Genomic DNA, 25,000 nt, shown 5'->3' with positions numbered 1-25,000 from the left:
TGAGTATTGCCTCGTAAATTCCCCACATAGATTTCCTTAGCACAGACGAGTACCTGTGGAGGTGGTACGCAGAAGGTGCGGCTTCCTTCGATATTGGCAGGCAAAGCAAGAACGTCGTCATTTAGTCGGCTGGAGAGAAGTTGCAATTTTCTCATAAAAGCCTTCACCAAGGTGTACATTTCATGCACAAAAAGACCCTTGCACTGCAATTTGATATTTAGTTGATGTGATTGCACCAATATCAACACCAAAATCAGCTCTGCAGTCCAGCTAGCATCTGACAGCTGTGGTATACAACCGATAATCTGTTCAGCATCAAAGGAGAAGAGAGAACGAAGATTCGTGCATGGCGAGTTTACATGTCTGTAATTAATTTGGCGCGCAAGACAGTTGACATAACTGAAACTTCATATACTAATTCTGTAGTAGTGAAACAGAAACTTATGCAAGAGTTATAGAAGAAAATTATGAAAAATTATTATCATTTTTTAATAAAATTGCTTAGTAAGTGATTTTGAGTGCATTGTTGTAAAGCTGCTTAAGTCAAGCTGCTGAAGGTTTCTTTAAGCGATTCTGCTATCAAAGGAAACAGTTCTAGTACTGTTGCTTTATAGTTTACAATAGTATTTTTGTAAAAGTCAAATTTTTATTGAAAATGGCGTAAAATTTAGCTAATGTTACAAAAATGATAATATCGCAGATAGCCAGTGACATACACATTTTCCAGTTTAGAAAATTTTACAAATAAGTAGCTTTGCCGTTTGTGGCAGCCATCTTGAATTTTGTCTTCGGTGATTCCATTCTGTACTGCGCTGTAAAGGCTAACTTGAAGCGGAAGTTGCTAAACTATCTTTTAACAAAAACTGTACCTTTGTTCTCCAAATGCGCTAGAAATACAACATCTTCCTTTTGGTGAAAGAAGCCACACTAAAAGTCTGGCATCGTGCCGCCACCCAGTGGTGTAGCTACGGTTCTCTGGGTCTGGTGCGGAGCCAGATTTGTGGGCCCCCAAAAAAATTTTTCGGGTCTTTTTTCTTTTGATTTTGGGGCCCCCATGGGCCTATTGCTTTCCAAGGGCCCGGTGCAGACCGCACCTACAGCACCCCCTAGCTATGCCACTGCCGTCACCTAACTCAAAACATATTAAGATGGTGTCAATATTTTTTGGACAAACGACTTATGGCTATATCTAGGCTACGTTCAAAAAATATAAGAGTGCCCGCAAATAACATAATCATTGAATCAATACTCTTATTGCATCCATAATTTATCGTGGGTAATGCGAATTTAGGCTTTATTCTTCTCCTTTCCAGAGTTTTACGAGTAAATTGTCTAATTTTTGTTTGTTGCTTCGTATTGACAAATCAGGCAGTTTTATCTGGAACCAAAGTTTTTTCAATCTGTGCATCGATTTCTTTAAAAGTTAAAATCAGAAGTTACACCATTTCTGACAAATGTGTTACCCTTCCTCATCTAGAAATTCATCTGCTTGGCATAACAATGCCACTCCCCGATACACCCAATGATCTTTTCTACCATCGCAAGACAAGGTGACGTCTGAAATGTAATTGGAAATCTCGTCTCGAGTACCGGTAGCATATACAGGACACCTATAATGATCATCTGTCTCTGGGATATTGGTCTCAATCCGAAATATGATCTATGTGATGGTCAAGAAAGACAATATAAATAACAGAAAAAGAAAAGGCTCTTAAAGGATACACTCGGTAATGAATGGCAAAGAGTTCTAGGTGGAAGCTCTACCAATAGTTTTCTATCCGCATCCCAATGAGCTCCTACAATACATAATCCCTGAAAGAATTTATATTTGTAAGTATGGTTACAGAAGAATGAAAAATGTAGCAATTTCTTTACCCTAATGGGCACTTCTTTCGCTGATATTTCAGTCCTTGATGCAAACATGAATCTCAAGTCTTTAATTGATACGGCCATGATTTTACCATAAGTTCGCAAACAATCTGAAACAATACTTTAATCAATTCGTAATTAAAATAATGTAACCGTAATAAATTCGCTTTACCTGTTAGAAAGGCACTAGGAAAGTAAAATGCAGATAGCCAATAGTCAACAAGACTGTTCTCTTCCCACCATCTTTTGAAGAAATCTAACCTGTAATGTAAGTGTGAATTTATCATCGTAATATACCTCTGTACATGATTTATGTGCTTTATGCTTCACCTAAGACACAAATCTCTCACAAAACTCCCGAGAGATTTGGTAGTAGGATAAGCTAGGCGCAACCACAATTTTGCAATTTTTCCATGTTGTAGACATTCCATTGCATCTTCTATATCTTCGGATGAGGATGCTCGACCAATCAAGACTTCTTGTACTTCTCTTAAAGTACACTTCATTACACCAATCAAGTTATTGTATTGAAAAATCTCTCGGAATAATGCTGGATGATGTGGAGAAGCATTTGAGGAAAAAACATTTAATTGCGATGGTAATTTCTCCAAGATGTCTTCTACTAATGTAGAAATGATCATTTCAGAGAAGCCATCCTCGTTCACCACTTTGGCTTGTATGAAGCAAATATTCTTAAATAGCTATAAAATGTGGAAACATGGTATAAGATAATTGAATGTAAAAATATGATAAAGATGAATTGGCTTACTCCCTCGATTTCTCGTCTTCCTCGTATTATAGTCGCATTGCAATGTAAACCTAATACTTCTGGTGCTGTTTCAGGTGGGAAAGTCTTTATATGTTCCAGGATGTTGAACGTGGGAGGAAAAGTATAGCATTTTTCTGTAGGAAAACTGTTTTTATATTGTTATAACCTCTGTTGTTTGGATAAAATGCATAAATCTGGCTCACCTGTAAATATTAGCATCTATAACTTCTCGATTGCAACATGAAGAAAAGATGTTAGAAAGCAGATGACGATCTGTTTTGTCAATCACGAGTCCACCATAGCTACAATCAGTTATAACATAACTTAGAGTCTTCCACAGATAATCATTGCGTTCAATTAGATGAATCTGAAAAGAAAGATGTATTCATTTATATGTATATGAGATTTCCTACGATTAAGCACAAATTGCATACTTGTGTTTGCTGCAAACTCATTTGCAGATCATTCCGAGTAAATTCATAGGGAATTCTCCATCCCAGTGGAATATATCTTCTTCTTTCATGCAAAATTGTGTCAAAGAATCTCAAAGTAAATTCCATTCTGTGCCAGTCTTCATGCTGTAACATAATAAAGAAAGGTTTAATTTCAATATGGTTGAATTTTCCATGAAAATTCCTCACCTTGCAATCGCTTTGTAAAATAATATCGGAATAGGAAGCGAGTAGATTGTCTCTCAGATTATTTGGGATGTAATTGGCCACTTTGGTAGCTTAAAAATATATAAATTTATTAACACAACCTCTTGTTAAAAATTGTTTAAGTATTTCAAATTTACCATTTATGAGAATAGAGACAGGAAATTCTGTAAATGGATAACTGGTCAGCCACAAGCGAAAACTTTTATGAATGGTTTTTGAGGTTCTTATCTATATGAGAGAGTAAAAGTGATTTAAGAAACATCACCACCTTCAGTTATGAAAGAAACAATTGATTACTTCTTCACATATATTTTCCAAAATGGGCATCCAGTGAGGAACCAGGTGACAGTTTTGAAGAATCAACCAATTGCCAGATTTTGTTGCTTCTTCTAACATTTTCTCCACTTGAAGTTCCTAAAATGGATTTATTATTTGATCATTAAAAACATTTCTGAAACAAAAATAAATTTCAAGCAGTAAAAGACCCATGTTGCCATTATAAAAACTGACCAAGATGTAAATTTTTTACTAGAATATAATAACAGAAGTTATTAATTGCCACAATGATTACATGTTTTGACATTTGTAAACTAGAAAAGCATTTGGAGGAACCATAAGCTCTTATGGACCAAGAATGATGTCATAAGCATTTCTGATCATTGTGGCAATTAAATGCTACGATGGTTATATATCTTTTTAAATTTTTTCTTTTCACCCTATGGATACTGTCTTTTTATCATAACCATTGTGGATTCGGTCAGGTGATGTAAATCAAAACGTATAAATTTGGATCAACTTCTGCTTGGAATTCAGACTACATAGTGAAAATATAATCAAATACAGATAGTCTCCGCATTGTTCCTAGATCCATGTCACAAGTCCAATGTAAAAAATAATAGTAATAAAGTGGCACAGGATGTGTTTGAACCTAAACTATGTAACACAATATACACCGAATTCTCTATTATCTGTGCATCGTCAAAATATTTTGTCCATCATTTTGTCAATGGACAACATAAAGAATGGGAAGTTGTATACATTTGACAGGATATAATCTTACTGTTTGTATGATGTATATGAGCAGTAGGCTTGAAAGCTCAACTAACTTTTCAAGAAATGGTCTAAAACAGGAGTTCCTAACCTTTTTCAACCCCTTTTAAGAAATTTTTTCCATCAATTTCCTTCAATACTATATACTATATATTATGCAGTATTATATTATATAATTATATATGCAACAATCGCCTACATAATTTTTAAAAGACATCTTCCTACATTTATTTGAGAGCAAAAACTGCAAAATTTTTAATATTTTGAAATAACATAAAAAAGTTATTTATTCGCAAAGTTTTAGAAACCTCCTCAAACTTTCATTGACCCCTATGGAGTCAATATCGATCCCGTTGGGAAATCCTGATCAAATACGTTTGCTGGAGTTGACCTCAATTAACGAACAAAACTTTAGAAATTAGTTGATAAAATACACATGAAAAATCACACTATAAGCAACAGATTTAAAAAAATATATCCTTCTAATACTAAAATTAAAATACACAATTTGGAAAAAAAATGAGCACAGAATTCAAAAGCTCCGTCAACACCTCTTGGACCTTTCCCGACCCAGATCGGTCTCGGGTTTCGCCTAGAGACAAAAGAATGACCAATTGGGGTAAGGGAGAGGGCAAACAGGACCAATCTAAAGGGTAAGATGCGGGGGAAAATCCTATAAAATTCCCTAGTCTCAAGGTCAAGAGTCGGTTCTCCTCAAGATTTTGGCATCCCCTCCGAACTGTTCTGAAGTGCCAACACATCTCAGCCGACTCCTCTGGCCTTGAGATCTTGTGACCCAAAAGATCATCCCACCATCTACGCCTGCCCCGAGGCTGCAGCACCACCCTTGATCGAAGGACAACTTGCCACAAGACGACGATTGTCGAAATTAACACCGGCTCGAAAGCAGACTGTTTTTGTTCGTAGTGTAAGTTACCTTTATGACAAAATAAACGATTTTTGTGTAAGACACTTGTCATCTTTGTCTCCTGCTGCCTCCATCCACATATGATTTGCCCCTAGGTCTTCCTGACATGCAATTAACTATTGCTCCTAAAAGTCGGCGAGCTTACAAGTGTTACTAAGTGAGGAAAACCCAGAAAACTTCATGTGCCCAGCCCATTGGCCAGGTGCTAACCCTAGTACAAACAATAGAAAAGCAGTAAGATTAGCCTATATCCTGTCAATATCAGAAAACCTGCAAGACATGAATAGTCTCGTCGAGCTCCTGTCTTTGCCTTACTAGTTTTGACTGTCATTATTGAGTTAGAAATATGAAGACTACATTAAATCTATGTAACATTTGTGAAATATTTATAACCGATAATAGTTCTTACTTGATTTTTCCCTAGTGATATAAAATCCAATTTGTGTCTATAAGTACTACGTTCGTTTAAGGCAATAATGGAATTTTCGATATTGCTATTCTTGGAAAGAATCACCAACACGGGTTCATTTGGAGTTGTGTTTGCATAAATATCTTCTAAACTGGAGGAAGGAGCATAAACAAACTTTTCTCCCAGCATTTCCGTCACAAAATCCTATACAACATAAATACTATGTACAATTTAGTATTGAAGAACGGTTACAATGGAAGTCATACCTTAATGCCAGAAAGGAGCCTGTCCGGACCTAGACATTTTAATAAAAGCAATTTGTTTATACCAGTCAGAGATGTCCATTTGCTAGGCAAATAGATTTTTGAATCACTCGACTGATATATATCCTTCCATTCGTTGGAATGTTGATTTAAATCTAAGAAATTTATACGAATTCAGATCAGTTAAACTATTAACAATGCATATGACATTATTAACTTACCATCCAACAGACTCTGGAAAACTGATAAAGTGGATAAATGTCGAAATTGCAACCAGGAGTGTTTTGGTAACCAGGAAGGCCTACTTTTCATATCTATCAAAGGCAAAGGAGAGCCATTATTTATCAACAGCAAATTCCATGAATCTTCATCAAGTGCACCCCTGAAAGAAACGTTTACAGCCATTAATGTACTTAAAACTAACTGAAAAAATGAATATTTATGTTTGTGGTATCATTAAAAATAAGATTTTCCAAGAAAACGACAAGTTATAAACATAGCAAACCTGCTTTTAAAAAGTTTTGTAGCAAGTAGAAACAAAAACAATAGCTTATCCTGTTCAAACAAGGAAGAACATACATTTTGATAAATAATTTCCAGAAAACAGCAATTTATGTTATCAATTCTCTGTTCTAGATCTTCTGTCTTATCACTCTCTTCAATTGACTAAAGAAAGAAGCAAAACTAATGTGAATTTTATGATATAATCTTTAGTTAGCATCTATTAAAAAAACTAACTCGAATGTAGAATTGCAAGAACCAATCCAACGAGAATCTATACATGGAGTTAATGGAAGCAAGAGACATTATGCAAAAAAATATGACAGTGGAACAAGAAGCAATGGGTAAATAACACTTGCACGCATTATCAATTTCCTGTTGTGCCGCGGCCATTGTTTTCTGGAAGAAAATTATTAAGTCATTAGTATTTGAAAATACTGTACCGAAATTTTATGAGCCAGTATTTTTCTTACTTGTCGGCCAATAATATCTTCAGATAATGTTTTGGACGAGGACAAGATTCTAATTGCTGTTTCGTCTTCTAATATGTTACCCTATTAAAAATGGAAAATATATTTAATTATTACTAATTATTTTGTGAAGACGCTGAAACAAACTTTGCATTTTCATAATTCAGATTTTGGTAGTAAAATGGCAGAAACAGATATCAATTAGCCTAATGATTTAATACCTGAGACGACGACAAAATTTCTAAAATTCGATCTTCCAGTTCTTTCAGTTTCTTCTTGTTTTCGGCACTTTTAGCTATCAGATTGTTCCTCTCTTTTTCCAGCTCCGATCTCTCTTTTGCAGATACTATGCTTAACAATCGGATCTCCATCCCAAATTTGGTCGGAGTGAAATTTAAAATTGTAACCTGAAAATAGGAGTCTTTATTGTATACAAATGTAAGAGGAAAGTCAGAAAGTAAATTTACCCTTTTTTGTTTTAAATGTAAACAAATTACACTTGGAAATAGATTTACATACATAATCAATTTATTCTTTTTGGTAATATTGAATCAGTGTCATGAGCAATGTCTGACCGAACGTTTTTGTGCATTTGTAGAATTGAGTTGGATTGGAAACCCCCAAACTTCCACATGACAAGCCAGTTGCGAACCTACAACTAATTACCAGTTGTAAGTGGTTTTATATACTCGACTGTCGTAGGTGCATTAACAAAACTCCCACCAGTTCCTCAACGTAAAAAGCATCTTTGAGATTTACACTTCTACATAGTAGTGCATTTAGAAATATGGCATCTCTAGGCCTACAATATACAGGTGTTCCAGAATTAATAGTGCTACTTATACGCTGAATGATTCTATTTTATAATTGTAGTTGTATTTTTACAAACATTTAAATCTCAAAATCTTAAATAACAAATTCATTGTCAAGAATACTGATACAATACAATAAAACAGTTTTTGTTATACAGGTTTTAATCGAACTAAAATTACAATGCAAGTGGTGAAGTTGTTAGTCCAACCTCGCATCACAAATAATAATTTACAAAGTACTGAACTTTTTGTGACAGATGATTTCTGGGTATCGCTGGCGTTGCATTCTAGCCATAGCAGGCACCAGAACAAGAGACAAAAGCTGCCTTTAGTACTACTACTTTTCTTCATACAAAATCTATTCATATATGAATAGAACTCAACTGATGTGCCATAAGGCAGTGGTCCCCAACCCCCAGTCCGTGGATCAAATGGTACCGGGCCACCCAAGGAACATTAAATTATTTCCATTTTATTTATTGTGGTGTATTTCTCTCAGGTTTGTGTGACTATCAATAGACGAGAGGTTAACAGGTAACTGAAAGACATCACCTAAAACTGTGAGTTAAAATGTTAAATTACTTTATATTCATTTTTTGGTGTAACTGTATTTTATTTTGAAGGCATGTTTAAATACAATTAAATTAAAATTATTAAATCAAAACAATCTAAAATATAAACAATCAACGTCCCCCCTCAGTGGGCCGCGGTAAAATTATCAAACGTTGACTGGTCCGCAGCGATAAAAAGGTTGGGGACCACTGCCATAAGGTGTATGTCACTTCTTCTAACTGACAAGTGAGTGAAGTTATAAAAGCAACAAGATTTTCAATGAAAACCTCCTATAAAGAGACATTACCATTGAAAAAAAATCAAATCAATGTAATATGAAATGAATTTTTTACACAGTCATAAACTTCTGACTTTTCTGTTTTCAAAATCAACACACAGTACTACTATCACCCGGCATGCACCCGAAGATTTTATCCTACTTAAGCTTTTAATTTGCATTAATTCCTTTATGAATAGTTTCTATAAAAAATTATTTTTTCATTATTTTATTATTATTATATTATTTTGAACTTTTTCACCCCTAGGTTCGGCTTTAGTGGACCTAATGGAAAATGTGCCCCAGTTTCTAGTCAGATAAAGAGATCCAAGAAGAAATCATATATTCGTTACATCTCTTGGACGCATTCTTCTATTGTCTAGACTCCAGAGCAGTAATTTGTTGTAGCAGTAGATCGATGAATCATTGATCTACTGCTACAACAAATTAAATTCCTGGAAAACTGAGACCGTAAAGAAAGTAGAGCAGATATGTCTGAACCTGAGAGTGAATGCAACTTTTCCACATTCCGTATTGTAATTTGTTTAAATAAAAAAAATCCTAGTTTTTGAATTTCTTACATATTAACAGTGTTAAAACTAGTATCTAATTTACCTTGTCTTGTACGCTGGCTGAATAATGAGGATCGTATAATTTTGTTACCATGTACATCTTAAAATTTGGAGAATATTCTATGATATCTTCATTCAGTTGTATGAACTAAGAATAACAGGGAGTTACTCATTAATATTTCATACAAATAACTAAATAATTAATGTATCTGTTTTTCTAACATTCAGAGATATATATTAAAAGCATTGTACTACAGAAGATATTAATAGAGAAATTCAGAATAATTAATTTTAATTTAAACTTAGAAATATTTTCCAAAGTTAAATCTATTTTTTAAATTTTCAAGTTTCTTGTCAAATTAAATAAATTTTTACCTCATTTTCTGATGACTTAAACGTTTGTTTCAACAGAATTGGATCGAGGATTGTATCAATATTTTCGTCTACATTCTCTAACAAGATGGGATTTCCTTGTTTTAATGCTTCCTTAATCTTGTTCATCAATTTGACATCGGTTATTTTCAATATTATCAAATTTTCTTCAAAAGATTCAATCCATTTCTTAGCTATTCCTAAAAAAAATCAGTAAATCTAATTTCATAGATACCTTTCAACAGCTTATCGTATGAAGTAGTGCAAAATATCATACCATGAGGATCAATTATCAGAGAGCATTTACGTGAATGATTGGCAATTAAACAGTTTTCTGTGATAAAGTCATCCACAGGTAGACCCAACGATTGCCAATATTGAATTTGTGTGAGATCACCGAGCGTTTCAACAATGGAAAAATGTTCCGAACAGGGTATGGAACGCTCTGTGCATGCTCTGTGCCACTTTACAATATATTCCTGGAAAGTATGAGTATCATCCATAAAACAAATTTATAAAAGATAAATATGAAAGTCATTGCTAATCCATACCTTCCTGAACTCCTCTTTAAAATTTCCAAGATAAACAACCAGTGCAGCGGATAAAAGTATGTCCACTACAATGTTATTGTAACGAGTTAACAACTCCTTGGCAATTTCTTCCCAGTGCACCTTTTCTCCCCCCAGACCTCCCAACAGGCGTTCGGCTCTTTCTAATTTTCTTGAACATATTTCTATATTGTCTTCGAGTTCTTTCTTCTTCTTGGTCATGGCGGCAAATTCATCATTTAGACCTTGTAATTTATCTGTTATCTTTCAAATTGGATAGAAATATCACCTATTGTCCTTATGACTAATATTTAAACATATTTAATAAAATTTACATTTTGTAATTCTTTCTTTTTCTCTTCTAATTTTTTCATTTGGTGCACTAGCTCCTTTTCGGCTTGGGCCAACTTTGCTTTCTTTGGTGCCACCACTTTGGCTACTCTGTCATAGATATCTATGGCTTTCACCCAACGACAAAGACCTTCACAGGCGAGTGACACGTTTTTGATAACATCTGGGTCAAATTCCGGATTCTGAATAAATCTATAAGCAAAAACAAAATTAATTTTAAATTATAATAAACTGTTTACAAATCGTTTGAAAAACTGAATTACAGTTCCAGTAGTTTGTTTTGCAACTATGACCATATAGTTTTAGTTAACTATACTTTCTTGTGTGACTATAGTTTCAATAACATATTTTGAAATAATTGTCACATTACACTACCAGTGGGCCATACTTAACTTTTATCTTAGTTTCAGTGGTCCATTTGTAAACCACAATCATGCTGTAGTTCCAGATGACCATACCATTCAATGTGATCCATAGTCACACTGAAATTCTAGTTGATCATATAGTTTCAGTGGTCCATTTATAACTATAATTTAGTTTAAAGAATTCTCTAATTTATTTCAAGTATGCCATTTTGTAGTGTATGTAAAAATTACAAAATAATATATAAAAGAAATTAGAGAAACCTTCACCTTTCTCTAATTTCTTTCATTATATGATCTGGTATGTCTTCTTTGTTATAATATTGTAAATGTTCTATAAACTTCATGTCTCCTAATAACATCTTTTGAGCTGCAGACCAGTAGTCGTCAATCATTCTTCCAGAATGATCCATCCTTCGAACAGGTTTGACTTGTTTCATAATGCAAATTGCTTCCATCACCATTTTAATTTTTAATGGAGGATTCTGTAAATTTATAAAATTAACCCAAAATCTTAATTTTATATATTTTGTGAAAATGAGTATGAAAATAACCTTCATAGACTTGATAACTCTGATATCTTGTGGTTTTAAAGTATTTAAAGCCGCGACTGCACTTTCCATAGCGGGAACTGCTTCTGATAAATCCTTAACACAGTCATCCTTAATTGCCTGAGCAGCAGCAGCTGCCTTGTTTGCTAATGCTTCATCTGCAGCAACAACCTAAAAAGCCTTGCATATTAATTTCTTTCAATTTATCATAAAATGTTTCATTATTAACTAGATAAAAACATTTAAAAACCTCTTTTTTTGCTTCTACTTCGACTGTATCCTGCTCAATTTTAACCATTAATTTCTCGGTTTCTCCAGAAGTTTCAATTAATTGAGGCTGTAGATTAGTCAATTCATTTTGCATAACAGAAATCTGAGAAGCTGCAAAATTTAACTTTTCCAAACCTGTCTAAATATAATAAGATTAATTATGTGTAAATGTTTTTAAAATGAACAAATTTAAAAACAAATTAATTTTTCAAATAGAAATATACAGGTAAAGTCAATTAATGAAGATGTATTAAAGCCGTTCTAGAATGACTGAACGTTATTACTTGCAATTCTGTTCAATAAGAGGTGGCCCAAAACTTAGTTATGTTTTACAAATTGACTGAAAAAAACGAAATTCTGTTTTGTGAATAAAAGCGGCAAGTACGATATTGTTTATTTTTAGAAGTGCCGCAATATTATTAAAGCACTTATTCAATCTTTAAAATTCTTAATTCATTATAACAGAGACAAACTGTATGCTCTTTTTTCATGCCCATGTTTTCAATTTCTACATTCGTATGATCAATGGTACTTGGAATCTGTTCAGTTTTGTTGTTGGTCTAGATCTACTTAATTTGTTGGAATCTTGATTTTAATTTATGCAGTACCTTTTAAGCCCAATCTTTAAAGCAATCTTTGGTAATGCATGGAAAGACAAGAAATTCAAATATATATAAGCAACATTTTTTGCATAGAGCACTGGTGGGGCCAAGGACCCTGGTACCCTCCAAAGAAAAAAGGAAAGAAATACTAAAAAGTTTTCCAAAAATCTTTTCCTAACTAATATTTCCTTTTTTCTATTTATATTATGTCTTGTGTTATATTTTTATACTACTTATGAATTAGCAGTCACATAAGATGGGAATTTTATTGAATTCTCATTAAAAAGTTTTCATCTGTTTAACTTGACTCCCCAAGATTAAATCCTGTATGGAGTATCTGTAGTTTCAAAAATATCATCCGCAATGTTAAAACCTGCACTAGACCAAGTTGTAAGTATTTTAAATTACAACTCAAATCAAGATTATTGAAAACATCTTTTTAAAACATTGAATATTTTTAGAAGCTTAGTGTGAATCTTTGCTTTTTCACACTGAAGTAAGATGGTTATTCAGGGGTAAAATGCTATGTCCATTTTTAGAACTTAAGAATGAATTGTTGATATTTTTCCAAAATTAAGATATAAATGCTTTTACATGGCATATAAAATGGCATATTTAGCCAATATTTCTAATTACTTGAATAGCATTAATACAAATATCTGAGGAAAAATATAAATATTTTGACATCCACTGACAAATGTCAGCATTTCAGAAAAAGTATCTCTGGAAAAATCGCATATCAGAAAAAGATAGAATAGATATTTTTCTTTCTCTTATAATAATGTCAAAAGAATTATTTCTGTTATAACAGAACATTTAACACTATTCAAAGAAAAGACTGCAAGTTACTTTCTTTCCTTAAATACAGAAAATTATGACTGGATATGAAACCAATTTAGCATAGTTAATACATCGAGTTGTATGTTTTTGATACAAGAACAACAATTGGTTACCTTGTTAACAGGCGGTTCATGAAAAAAACAATTTCTAAAATAACTGTTGAGAAATTTTGGATTTTTGTTCAATCTCTTTTCACAAGGGTACTAAAAATTTTGTCATTATTTTCAACATAATATTTGTGTGAGCTGGGATCTCACATTCACCAATATAAAAACTCAAAACTGAGAAAGACTTACTAATATAGATGAAGAAATGAGAGTAGTTATATCACACATTAGACTTCATATTGAAGAAATCTGCAAAAGTGGACAAGCTCACATATTGCATTATAATCGATTTAAACAAGTTCAATTTTTATAAAATAGTTATTTTAGTTATAATTTTTACAAATATAATTTTTTAATTGATGTATTCTGTAATCTATAATTTTTAATAGAAAAGTATGTTCACACATATTTCTGTTGTTATTTTATGATCTTACTAGTTAGTGATTTTACTGTTTTCAAATTTTTCTTTATTAAAAAGTGTTCCATTTCAAAAAGGTTAAGAACCACTAGTATAAGCAATGATTTTTAATAATTTTATGAGAAAAGTTAGAAAAAATTATATAGATTCTGGATATCTACTAGATAATTACAAAATATGGAATATTTATAATTAAAATCTATATATATTTGAACTTTTTAATAAATTTAAATAAGAAATCATAGGAAAACTAATTACAAATTAAAATACTCACTATATAACGATTACGAAATGCCGACAATTCTTCTCTTTTTTTACCAAGCAATTGTTTAAATGTTAGAATTAATTCTACATACTTTGAGGAACTAGTGTAAATATTTTTGCCAGTGTGAACCTGATATCTGAAATAAGATTAAATTACATAATATTAGTCATTAATTTAGAATAATACATAATAATAATTTTTATGAAAACACTTACTGCTCAATAATCTTGTAATAATCTTGATGAAAATATTTGCAAAGTTGCATGCAGGAAGAATATGTTTCTGTTTCTATTTTGACATCTTGTAACAGTTTATCAGTTATTGTTTCAAAAGCATCTTCTGGCCATGTCTTTAAATGGAGATATGAAATATTAAAATAAATATTAAAACTTATATTAATATATTTTGAATGTTCATAAAGAATTTTCTATTGTTTTAAACAAAAAGATTTAAATTTCATTTGTAGGGTGTCTACAAAGTCCCTATGCATGAGATTATTTTCTGTCTCTCAATTTTAGAATATAAAGTTCAATGAATAATGAATTGGACATGGATCCAATATGGTGTGGCCTCAAAATACAGGCTTAACAACTTTTGGCAATTTGCTTTGGAGAAAGAGAACATTTCCCAACTTTGCTTTAAAATAGTTGAATATATAAAAATTTTCCAGGAATTGTTTTAATGGCTTCCAACCATTGGTATGGAAGATGATATATAGAAGAGCATGGGGAAAATTTAAAATGTGTGGCGAATAGAAGGGAATATATGGACAGGGCCTACTCTAGCCACCAGTAAAGTAAGCTTAGAATGGCATATGTTCAAGGGTGACATTTTCAAAAATAATTGCATACAAAAGTAAATTACAACTAAAAATCTAAAAAGTCTAACTTTTAAAAAAGTGTTGTTTTGTATTAAAAATATTGTAAATAAAATTTCTTTTAAATTTTATTTTTCTGAGCCAATTTTTCAAAATACAGAGACAACAAACAACTTCGTTTGCTTGGAGAAATCAATCCTTCATACGGATAACATGCATAGAACTTTGTGATCACTGTATAAAAGTTAAATATTTTTACCTGAAACCAATCCATTGTGCAACAATTCACAAGAGAGGGAAACATTCTGAGATATGTGCGAAACAACTTTGTAGTTACACTCATAGGCATAATTATGTGTAAATTTTGATGTATCCGCTCCGTAAAAACCTTATGCAGAGACGATGCAGTTGAACTGATTTTAAGTCCCTAAAATTTACAATACAAAACTCATATATTTATCTCAGAATAGCAAAAAATGCAAAAATAAATTCATATATTATGATAATTCAAAATTTATAGCATATACAAGGTTTTTAATAATCACATATCAGTATATACTATCATATCTCATAACATAAAAATTCTATTAGCATAAACAATTTTAAATAATCCAATAATAAAATTTCTTTAAGTAAAGACAACCACTTTGAAACTCATATACAAAGTTATGTATATACTTTTAGAATATGTCAGAAAATAACATTATGACAATAATTTAATGTCACAGAACAAGTATTAATGTTACGTATATAGCTATAAGATTTAATAATGCAGTGTTTATGCATCTGTAATGATTGAAAAGTTCTAGTCAGAATATAAAATAGAATTATCTCAGTACAAATGACAATTATTAATAAATTTTTCATTGAATAAATTAACATAAAACTTGCTTTTAATTATACGTTTATTTCAAAGTTGATCATTTACAAATCTATGATGATTCATTTTCAGCAACTTGCAGGAAAAAAAAATCGTTGATAAGTTTAAATAAATAACTTAATGTCACAATTCAAATTACTCTTGAATTTCTGACTAAATTTTTTTTTATTAAACTTTTCCAAAAATCATTTTTTCTTGTCTTCTCAATTGAAGCTTGTTTGATATCAATTCTTGAAATGATTCATAAAAGGCATGAAAATTTTGAAGTAAATTGATTATAAATTAGTCATTAAATTTCTAAAAATATATGTACTCTATTCATGTTTCCGTATTGATTTATTAAATCATATGAGTGTTTGATTCATATCACTATTCTTTTCTTTTTTAAATTCTGTAGCTTCAGTAAACGGATGAATCAAGCATTCAAATGAATAAATAAACTAACCAAAAAAAAACAGATACATGTATATGAATCTGTGCTTAATTTAACATTACAGAATCTCTGGAAGATGGTAAATTTTATCTAAAAATCATTTAGTTATTGTGCCATTGTCGCAATTCTAGCCTGCATTTTTAATCATAATTTAATTTTAAAAACTCATGTGACTTCCAGTACAGACCGTAAGTTTGTATATAGTTAATTGGAGCCTGCAGCTTTCCAAATCTGATCTCAATTTTCATTTATCTAACTCTGTTCTCAAGATTAAGAAGGGCAGACAAACAGACAGCTGAATGATGGAATAAATCTGAAATTTAAAAACTGCAGCCCAAAAAATAAGATGACCAATCAACATGAAACGCTCAAGTCTTGGTAATATAAAATCAGAAAAATAGTCTAAATAGTTTAGTCTAAATGTTAGCTGAACTATAATAATAATAATTACATTGATTTTATTAATCACATTTAACCATTGTCAATTTCTAGATGTTATGTTGCATTTCTCAATTGCAGTCCATAAAAATTACAATCTAAAGCAAATTGTTTAATGAAATCATAAACAAACTTTGATTAAAAACATATATTTTATGATAAACGGATATTTATATTTTAAACTTGTTAAAAGTTCAATAAAAATGTTTTAATAATAGACTTTTATGATGATTACTTCATACTACTAGGAAACTGGATATAATTTCTACAGACTTTATATTGTAATCTATGATGTAAAAATGTTCAATAAACATTGTTCTAAGTTTAAAATTTAAAAGTAATTTTTGATTATTATATTTTATGTTTAAAATATTTTTATAATTAATTTTGCACTTTTAGGATTATGGCTTAAGAAAGTGTCAGTAGTAAAAGCACCAAAGCATATAATTATATAGGCATATCCTCCATTTATGAGTGTACTTTATTCCTAAAAACTTCTAATAAATCAAAATCTTGTAAACAAGAACAAGCTTTTCCATTTGTTCTTACTGCTGAAATTTAACATAAGTTGCTCATTCTACCCATGTTCTGCAAATATGATTAAAGTGCTATAAAAAATCAGTTAATGTTACCTATGGTTCTAAAATGGCGGCTCGTCTCTGATTCCAGCAAGCAGAAGAAAGGAAACAGTGGGGACACAAGTTCTAACCTATTCTAATAAATTACCATAATCATTACCAACAAAATTATTAGAATAGGTTAGGTTAGGTTAGAACGTGTGTCCCCATTGTTTACTTTCTTCTATTTGCTGGAATCAGAGATGAGCTGCCATTTTGGAACCATAGGTAACATTAACCGAAAAATCTATTTACCTATCAACCAATGATTCTAAACGAAATAAAATTTAAAAAATGAGTGTTGATTAAATTATTCACTCATATAAATGGAAGTACAGTAATATGAATTGAAAGTGAATACAATGTAGAAGAAGCAAACTTGTAAAATATAAAAAATTTCTTTACTTAACAGTAAGAAACTAAAGTTTGATAAGACAATAAATAGTCGGAAAACAAGCAAAATAAAGTAAAATTAAAATTTTTTTTAATTAACGAAATTGTAATCACTGATTGAAATATTTGTAATGTAAAGATAAAGTTTACTAAACTGTAAAACTGCATTAGAATGAGTAGCTATCTCTAGCAAAGACATGAATGAAACAAAACAAAATGGAAACTGGAACTTACAATCGTGACATTTAGGATTTTCAGTTTTGTTGCATTTGTGATTAGAATATTTTGTTCTTGTAAATATTTGATAAAATATTTATTTTATCCAATATTTTGTCTCATAAATGGGAAAGACACATTACAGAAAACTGCTTGTTTTATTGAATTCTGTTACATTAAGTGCTTATAAATCAAAGTTAAACTCTACTTATACACTCATAAGAGCATTTAAGCATTCTTTGTCTGTTCTTATTAATATGTATATTGAATTATTTATTTAAGAAATTTATCTTTGTTACTAAGTTAGCTTAGTTTGTTTGATTTACTTTGATAATTAAAAAATCTCTATGTAATAAATTTCTTCATTTTATCAGTTCCTGATAAACAATTTTGAAAATCTGTCAATCCTGTGTTCTAGATTGAAAACCTGCTATTATATGCTATATAATTATTTCATTATTTTATATCTAATCTAAACTTACCATATCTCTAACAGCTGACTGTATCTTTTCTATAATTTCTGCCTTTTCATCTGAACCGAACAGATTTGGGATGTCACCAGTAGCCAGCAGCATATTTATGTCTTCAAGAATCATTTTGTTTTGTAAATTATCACAGTTGAAAAGTAGGGTGCTTGGCAAATCATCTGCTCCTGCTTTATAAATTACCTGAAAATATTGCAAATGATATTCAATTTTTTTAATAGAGATTTTGTTCGAAATTTTGAAATCAAGTGAATTTTTCAAATAAAACAACTGTTTTTTATATGGTTATTGTTATTTAAATTTAAACGTTTTTCTTTTGTTCATGTGTTTCCCTTATTCAAATGAAGTTTCCATAAAAGAATCTTTCTTTAATTATAAATGTGAGAGTCCATGCTTGACAAAAAGAGATTTTTTTGGGTGAAAATTTAAATTTTGAAATTAAAACTTTTAAAATTTTTCCCACGATTATTAAAATTGTAAAGGATAAGATTTTATTCCTCTGTGGAGTCACTTCCCTTTCAAGATGATACATTAAATGTGTCTCTGGGAACTTGGCAATGAAAAATTGTTATTGGACATAGGTGTTGCAACATTGCCAAAGAAGGGCAAGGGAGAAAAGAGGGAAAACCCCCCAAAAAAGGCAATGACTGACGACAATAACAGTTCATTCAAGAGAGAAGTTTGTCAGTCTTACCAGGAGTTCGTCCACTGGCAAAAAGAGAACAGTTTATTCGTCCAAGAATCCACCACCATCAAAAGTTCACCTTAGTCAGAGTTGCCTCAATGATCCGATACCTTAGTGACCTTCTTCCATCCTTAGTGATCCTTCATGAACTCCATAAAAGTGAACTCCATCCAAGTGAACTCCCTCTAATTGAAAAAGTGAACTCCCTCTAATTGAAAAAGTGAACTCCATCAAGCCTTCATTCACCGCAGATCCCTTACCAGATATCTATGCACCTTATATGTAAACTCTCTCTCTTTAACTTCGAACTCTCAAGTTAGTTAACATTGAGGACAAAGCTTTAAATACAAGATTTTAGCCTTGCTCATATACATTTTGGTAGTTATAGTAAATAAAAGGAAATTTGTCAGTGTTAGATTTGTGTATGGTGCACTTCCTCCACCCATGCCATCTTTTGAGTCGTGCCTACAACATGATCACTTGTGCAAAAAAGACAAAATAAGTGGCCATCTAGGTTTGTGTCTACCTAAAAGACACAATGATGTCAATCCTGATGAACTAGTCATTGCAAATGCGGCATCGACCCGTCAGTCCGATGGTGCCGAAGCATAGGAAGCGCTTCGCACATTGTCACATAAAAAATGTTTTTGAAACTTTCATATTTATAAAAATACAAATTAAATAAAATATTTGTTCAGATTTCATATGTTCGGCATTTTAAGTCTTCATTTAATGTCATTTCATTATATCATGAGGAAAGATACAGACACCATACGTTTGTAATCATTTATAATTATTGTCAATGAATTTTCTTTATAAACAGTAAAATTTGTTCTGTGAGGCAGGAAATAAATAGTGGAAATTGCAAACGTTATAATGTTAACTGAATTATTAACTTTTTAAGATTCTTCTTCTCAGGAAAAAGGAGCTTAATTAGCTTTATTAACAAGTGTGATGTTTTTCTGAAATCAATTATAATATTAATGATATATAATAAATATCTCTTCTTTTTATCTGATTCTTCATAGTTAGTTTGAACACAGTTTGGAATTATGTATAAACATCATTTAGAGCCTATGGCTAATTTTAATATTCATAATTTTAGAGCCTTTAAATTACACTCACACTTATCATCAATTTAACTTAGATGGCTTTAATATAAAATTGCTGTGTACATTTAATAATATGTACAACAATTTGTATTTGATTTGCATGGAAATTTTTATCATCCACTATATATAATATTCTGATATTTGAAAAATTATCAAAAACTATATAATAAAGCATGCAATACCAAACTGTTGTAAATGCCAAAAACATACATGAATTTGTTTAAGTCTCAAAAGAATTCATTTCAACTGTACAATAAAATGGTAAAAAAATTCACTAGATTACAAATTCTCTGGAATAACAAAATAAGCCATAATGTTTTAAGATCCAAAGTGCAAGTCAGGTGAATTTTGGCACTTAAAACAAGGCATGCACATAAATACAACTTCAAAATACAGCCACTTACAGTGCCATTATTGTCACAATATTTTTTTGCAGCAGAAAACGTTCAATTTAGAATTCATTTCTTCAATAAAACATAACTAGAGAAAAAAATGCCATTTACAACGTTATGACATTGCAAACTTCATATTAGTTTAATCATAGTTGAAAATATATACATGTAATTTACAGTTAACACATTTTTTTAATGCAATCAATTATGGACAATTAACTTCCTGACTTTTATAGAATACAACATTCCACATTTCACCTCCCAGTTTTCTGCATTTCTTGACATTTTGATAATCAAGAAGTCCATAAGTGTAAAAAAAATCCTTACAAAATAAATTGTCTTTGTGTCTATTTTGCATTGTATCTCAGGACTGAATAAACTAAAAATTTTGAAACTTGGCAAGGTTATTTCTGTATATGGAACAATGATACTATTAAATTTCAGTGGTTAAAAGTCAAAGGGTGAGGAGATAGAAAAAGGTCGTGTCATATCTCAAGTGGGATAAGACAATGAAAATTTTAGAAATTCATCTCTACCTTAAAATCAAGCCTTTTCTCTTTTTATAATAGTTAATAATATAAACATTATTTTTAAATAAAATCTCATAAAAGTTGGCACTACACTTAATTTTAACTCTGCTCTAATGTGTCTTAATGTTTTTTTAACCATAAATATTTTTTTAAATAAAGAAATTTCTCACAATTCAACAAAATTATTCCCCTTAAGCTTTCATTATTACTTAAATTTTATATCCTAGTATAAATGAAAATTATTGGACTTCTTAATGATCTCCTTAACCTCCTGTTCGAGTGCTGGGAAAGTCGAGCACTCGAACAGCACTTGACAGTTTTTTTGTACTACATGTCCCTTTTTTGGTATAACATGGTTCTGTAGAAAGTCATTACTACATGCCCTATGGAATTTTGACTTAATGTGATACTGCCAAGAAATGAATCTACTGGCTGAACTAAAGGCTGCCTGTATAGTGTTATAGAAATACTAAAGTAATTCTTTAATAAATACCTTTTTCAAGTCATTTTTCCATTTCAGTTTAGAATAATTAGATGTCATTTTGATTTCATGAAGATTATAATTTTTGACAAAAGACGACAATCTCACAACACTATGTCGTCCACTTCCTCTGACACCTTAAAAGAACTTAAATTAAATAGTGAGATAAATTTACTAAAATAAATAATTTTACTCTAATATACTTTACCAATCAAGAGCATATGACCTTTAGTCATTTTCAAAATTCTGCTTATTCTGGAAAAATGTTCTACGATAAATTTAAATATTACTAGATCCATACGAGTCTTGCTTTCTTTATTGTATTTGTCTATGTATCTTGAATAAAAAATAAATGGTTAAATTATATTGAGTAAATAATAGAAAATTTCATATTCTGATAAATAGTGATTTGAAACAGATATAAAAACTGAATTTCAAGATAATGTAGTATCAAAAACAAATATGAACTATATGAGATATTTCCTATATGAGCATTCTATTTCTATTCTATTCTAATTTCTATTTCTATTCTAAGTTCTCAATGGCTGAGGTGGTTAAGGCATCGGCCTACTGCTCTGGGAATCCAGCATGAAATCTGGGTAGTTGAAAATTTCAACTGCCCAGATTTCATGCTGGATTCCCAGAGCAGTAGGAATTTTTTAGGAATTTTTTTTTAGCAATCCAGGAATTTTTCATGGGCTATTCCTCCAGGATATGTCAGTCCTTGTTCCTTGTCACTTGGCCATCCCCATTGTGGACCCAACCGAACTCATGAAAGGAATGGAATGAAGGCCCTGTTAGTGTCCACATGGCAGAGAGTTAAAAATAAAAGTATCAAAAGTTTTATGTCATTTATAATAAATGGTTAGTTGAAGCATAAGAGAAGCTGTGTTGGATATTGGATATGTGAAAATCTTTCCAAGCTAAAGTTTAATGAAAATTTTATTATTTATAATTAAAAAAATTTAAATGCTTAAATTTATAATGCTGAAGTAATAAATGCTCTATGTAATTTCATATTCATAATATAAAATTTTAGTAGCTAATTATAGAAAGTCAAAATAAAAATATGAAAAAATTTTCTTTATATTTATTTTTGATGCTAAATTAATGGATAAAGCATAAAAAATTGGCAGGTTAATTGTCACAATGGACAAACATTATAATCATAATTTAATAAACTGTTCTTTTATTATAATTATTTAAAAAATTTTATGAATGATTAATACTTACTTTTCTAATAGAGAAATAACAGAATCATCATTTATAACCTCATCATACATCATTTGTTTATTTTCTTTGCTGATATAATCTCCAAATAATAAATTGCTAGAAAAAATACAAAATAATAAAATGTTATTAGACAAGTATTTATGTAATACAAAGGATTATTTTATTGTATTTATTTTGTATTTTTTACTTTAGCAAAGGATTTGCTGTTTAAGATTTTGTCTATTTGAAAAGTATTCACAAAATAATCAAATATTTTGGAACCTACTTTTTTTTAAAACTCTTTCTGATCAGTAAGCACTTTACTGGGTAAAAAAGTTTTTAAAAAAATCTTTTTTCACACCAATCATGAATTCATTCTGGTCCATATTAGGGATAAGGAACAGAGATCAACATATCAAGAACAATTCTACTCATGAGGATTTCTGGGATCTAATAGGCTCAAACCCAAGTTCCTCAGATTTGTTTTAAGTGGTTTACTTGGTGTTTATACACCCTTCATGACACACTTGGAACCCTCCACGAAACAGGAATACAGACACTTACTCTGACTACTTTATTCAGAGTCCGTCCTGGACTGGGTGATCTCCACCCTTATACATTAGTCAGGACTGTCTGTCTTGCATGCCCTCTGGCGGTGCCAGAGGGCATAAAAAATTTGTTGCAGAGGGCTCTGTAACAAGATTGATATCTTTACCATTTCAACTGTCTGCCATTCAGTCATCAGTCATCTGATGGGCAGTTGCACGATTTGCATCTAATGCTTCAACTCTATACTGTCCTAGTTATAACCTAATTAAAATTGAGATTTATGATTGTTTGGACATCTGAATTTCCCTACCTAGAATGTAAACTGAATATCAGGGAATGCAAAGATACATTATTTATGGTTATCAATCATATGTAGTTTTTTTTTATTTTAATAACAATTATTTCTTAGAGATCTAAAATTTATTACATAAAGATCTGATATAAAGTTGATCAACATGGCTTAATGATGAAGAATGAAGCTCTAAAACCTGAACTACAAAAATAAATCTCAAGTGTTCAATTCAAATTGAGATCTCTCACTGGAATAAGATAACCTCCTAACACAGTCATCTATTTGATAAAGAAAAGTATATATATACATAACACTTTGGAAAAAAATGAAAAAATTCTCAACTCTATGAAATTATTTTGAGTAAAAAGTATTACTTTGTATATTAATGATGACAATTTAAAAACGATATGAATGAATTATAATGTTATATAAAGCAATATTAACTGTAACGTTAAGAGTAAAGAGAGATAAAAACAATAGCAGAAAAATTTATGAGGAAATCTGAGAAAAGATGTTATTAATGTTAAAGATGTGAAGACCTATCATCAGTATGGAAGTGGCTAGTATGTAGAAATTGGTGAGACATATATTGGAATACTTCAATCATTATTCAGGCATCGTCGAAATTTTCAAACTTTTTATGTAAGGTCATAGTCATAAAACCATATAAGTTGCAACAGTTTGGAAAATGTTTCCTTGTTTAATCAAACTTTTAAGTTATCATCATACATAACAATAAATTATAAAAAAATAAATAATGGATTAATTAATGGATCAAGAAATAATTTTTAAAGAAATTTTTTTTGTGTATATACAAAATGAAATTGACAAAATCTTCTTAAAATACAAAAATGAACCCCTTTTTAAAATGTATTTAAGTTTATAAAAATAAATTTATAATATTTTTCAATGTAAAATAGACTCCTGAATAATTTTGAAACAGTCTGTTTTATTTAGAATCCTTAGTCTTACATTTTTAATTGTTAAATTTCAATAATAAAAACTAAAATTAAAGTAAGTTATTTGTTACAAATCGAAATTGGCCTGAATGGCTCTAAATAAAAATGTACTTGATGCCACATTTCACACTTAGATGTTATTACCAATAATGCATAATTTTATTTCGTTATATAATATACAGCAGTTCCAGTTTACAAGAGTTTTTAAAAATTTCATATTATAAACATTTGGATTGCAGAACCATTACAAACAAATATATTGGGCATGAGCAAAAAGTTGATTGATGTCCACAATGGGGCAGCCAGGACATATCCAGGACAGACTGTCCATGATACATTCCTGGGTGTTGTATACTGAGATTTGATCTCAGTCCTTTAGAGCTGACTGGGTCCTTGGCCATCTGGCCATCAACACTGGCATTTTAGTATCAATTATAAATGCCATATAAATTATCATATATTTAAAAATTTGTTAAACTCTTTTAAACTTATCTAAAATATGTTTTTAAATTATAAATTGACTATATAAAGAGAAAATTACCTCATATGTTTATTTTCTAATTTCTTATTTGCTGATGAAAGTCGTTTAAAAACCGTATCAAAATTTTTACCAAATTCAAAATATGTTGAATCTTTATGAAGTCAAAAAATGCATTTCTGAAAATTGAAAAAAAAAAAAATAATAATTTTAA

The 25,000-nt window shown here is 30.5% G+C and overlaps 2 protein-coding genes across 6 annotated transcripts in view; both read right to left on the bottom strand.

The window, feature by feature from the left end:
- Positions 1-626: 626 nt before the first annotated feature.
- Positions 627-24,938, bottom strand: LOC136970104 (dynein axonemal heavy chain 3-like). Of its 5 annotated transcripts, none has more exons than XR_010879940.1 (34): positions 24,850-24,938; positions 22,530-22,625; positions 21,505-21,632; positions 21,309-21,433; positions 18,094-18,279; positions 14,894-15,061; positions 14,033-14,166; positions 13,827-13,953; positions 11,566-11,724; positions 11,319-11,486; positions 11,035-11,249; positions 10,387-10,594; positions 10,055-10,315; positions 9,781-9,982; positions 9,507-9,703; positions 9,175-9,279; positions 7,140-7,325; positions 6,922-7,002; positions 6,686-6,847; positions 6,453-6,613; positions 6,169-6,329; positions 5,951-6,102; positions 5,685-5,888; positions 3,595-3,711; positions 3,435-3,525; positions 3,073-3,368; positions 2,842-3,005; positions 2,639-2,783; positions 2,200-2,570; positions 2,042-2,130; positions 1,876-1,979; positions 1,723-1,812; positions 1,386-1,660; positions 627-869 (listed from the first exon to the last, which is right to left on the bottom strand). XR_010879940.1 is itself a non-coding variant. In XM_067264484.1 (34 exons), exons 1-34 carry the CDS (start codon positions 24,852-24,854, stop codon positions 1,460-1,462), a joined length of 5,196 nt encoding a protein of 1,731 aa, XP_067120585.1. In that variant the 5' UTR covers positions 24,855-24,938; the 3' UTR covers positions 1,365-1,459. The 5 variants fall into 5 exon arrangements, 3 of the variants coding, with proteins under 3 accessions (XP_067120585.1, XP_067120584.1, XP_067120586.1); XM_067264484.1 differs by lacking the exon at positions 627-869 and having other exon boundaries at positions 1,365-1,660; positions 3,073-3,216; positions 3,280-3,368; XM_067264483.1 differs by lacking the exon at positions 627-869 and having other exon boundaries at positions 1,365-1,660.
- Positions 24,866-25,000, bottom strand: part of LOC136970220 (dynein axonemal heavy chain 3-like) — a 53,104-nt gene continuing 52,969 nt past the window's right edge. The window contains exon 30 of the mRNA XM_067264648.1: positions 24,866-24,965. Coding sequence (XP_067120749.1) covers positions 24,866-24,965 — 100 coding nt within the window. The remainder of the gene's footprint in view (positions 24,966-25,000) is intronic.

The sequence above is a fragment of the Centruroides vittatus genome, unplaced genomic scaffold (genome assembly GCF_030686945.1).
Source record: "Centruroides vittatus isolate TY-2023 unplaced genomic scaffold, ASM3068694v2 contig_19, whole genome shotgun sequence".
NCBI lineage: Eukaryota > Metazoa > Arthropoda > Arachnida > Scorpiones > Buthidae > Centruroides > Centruroides vittatus.
The sequence above is the reverse complement of the archived record's forward strand: the minus strand, read 5'-3'. Positions and strand labels throughout refer to the sequence as shown.

Coding starts and splice junctions, on each gene's coding strand:
- LOC136970104 (XM_067264483.1), bottom strand. Junction 10,595..11,034: donor ATGAAAGAAATTAGAGAAAG/GTGAAGGTTTCT, acceptor TTTTGCTTATAG/ATTTATTCAGAATCCGGAAT. Junction 9,983..10,054: donor TTAAAGAGGAGTTCAGGAAG/GTATGGATTAGC, acceptor CATACTTTCCAG/GAATATATTGTAAAGTGGCA.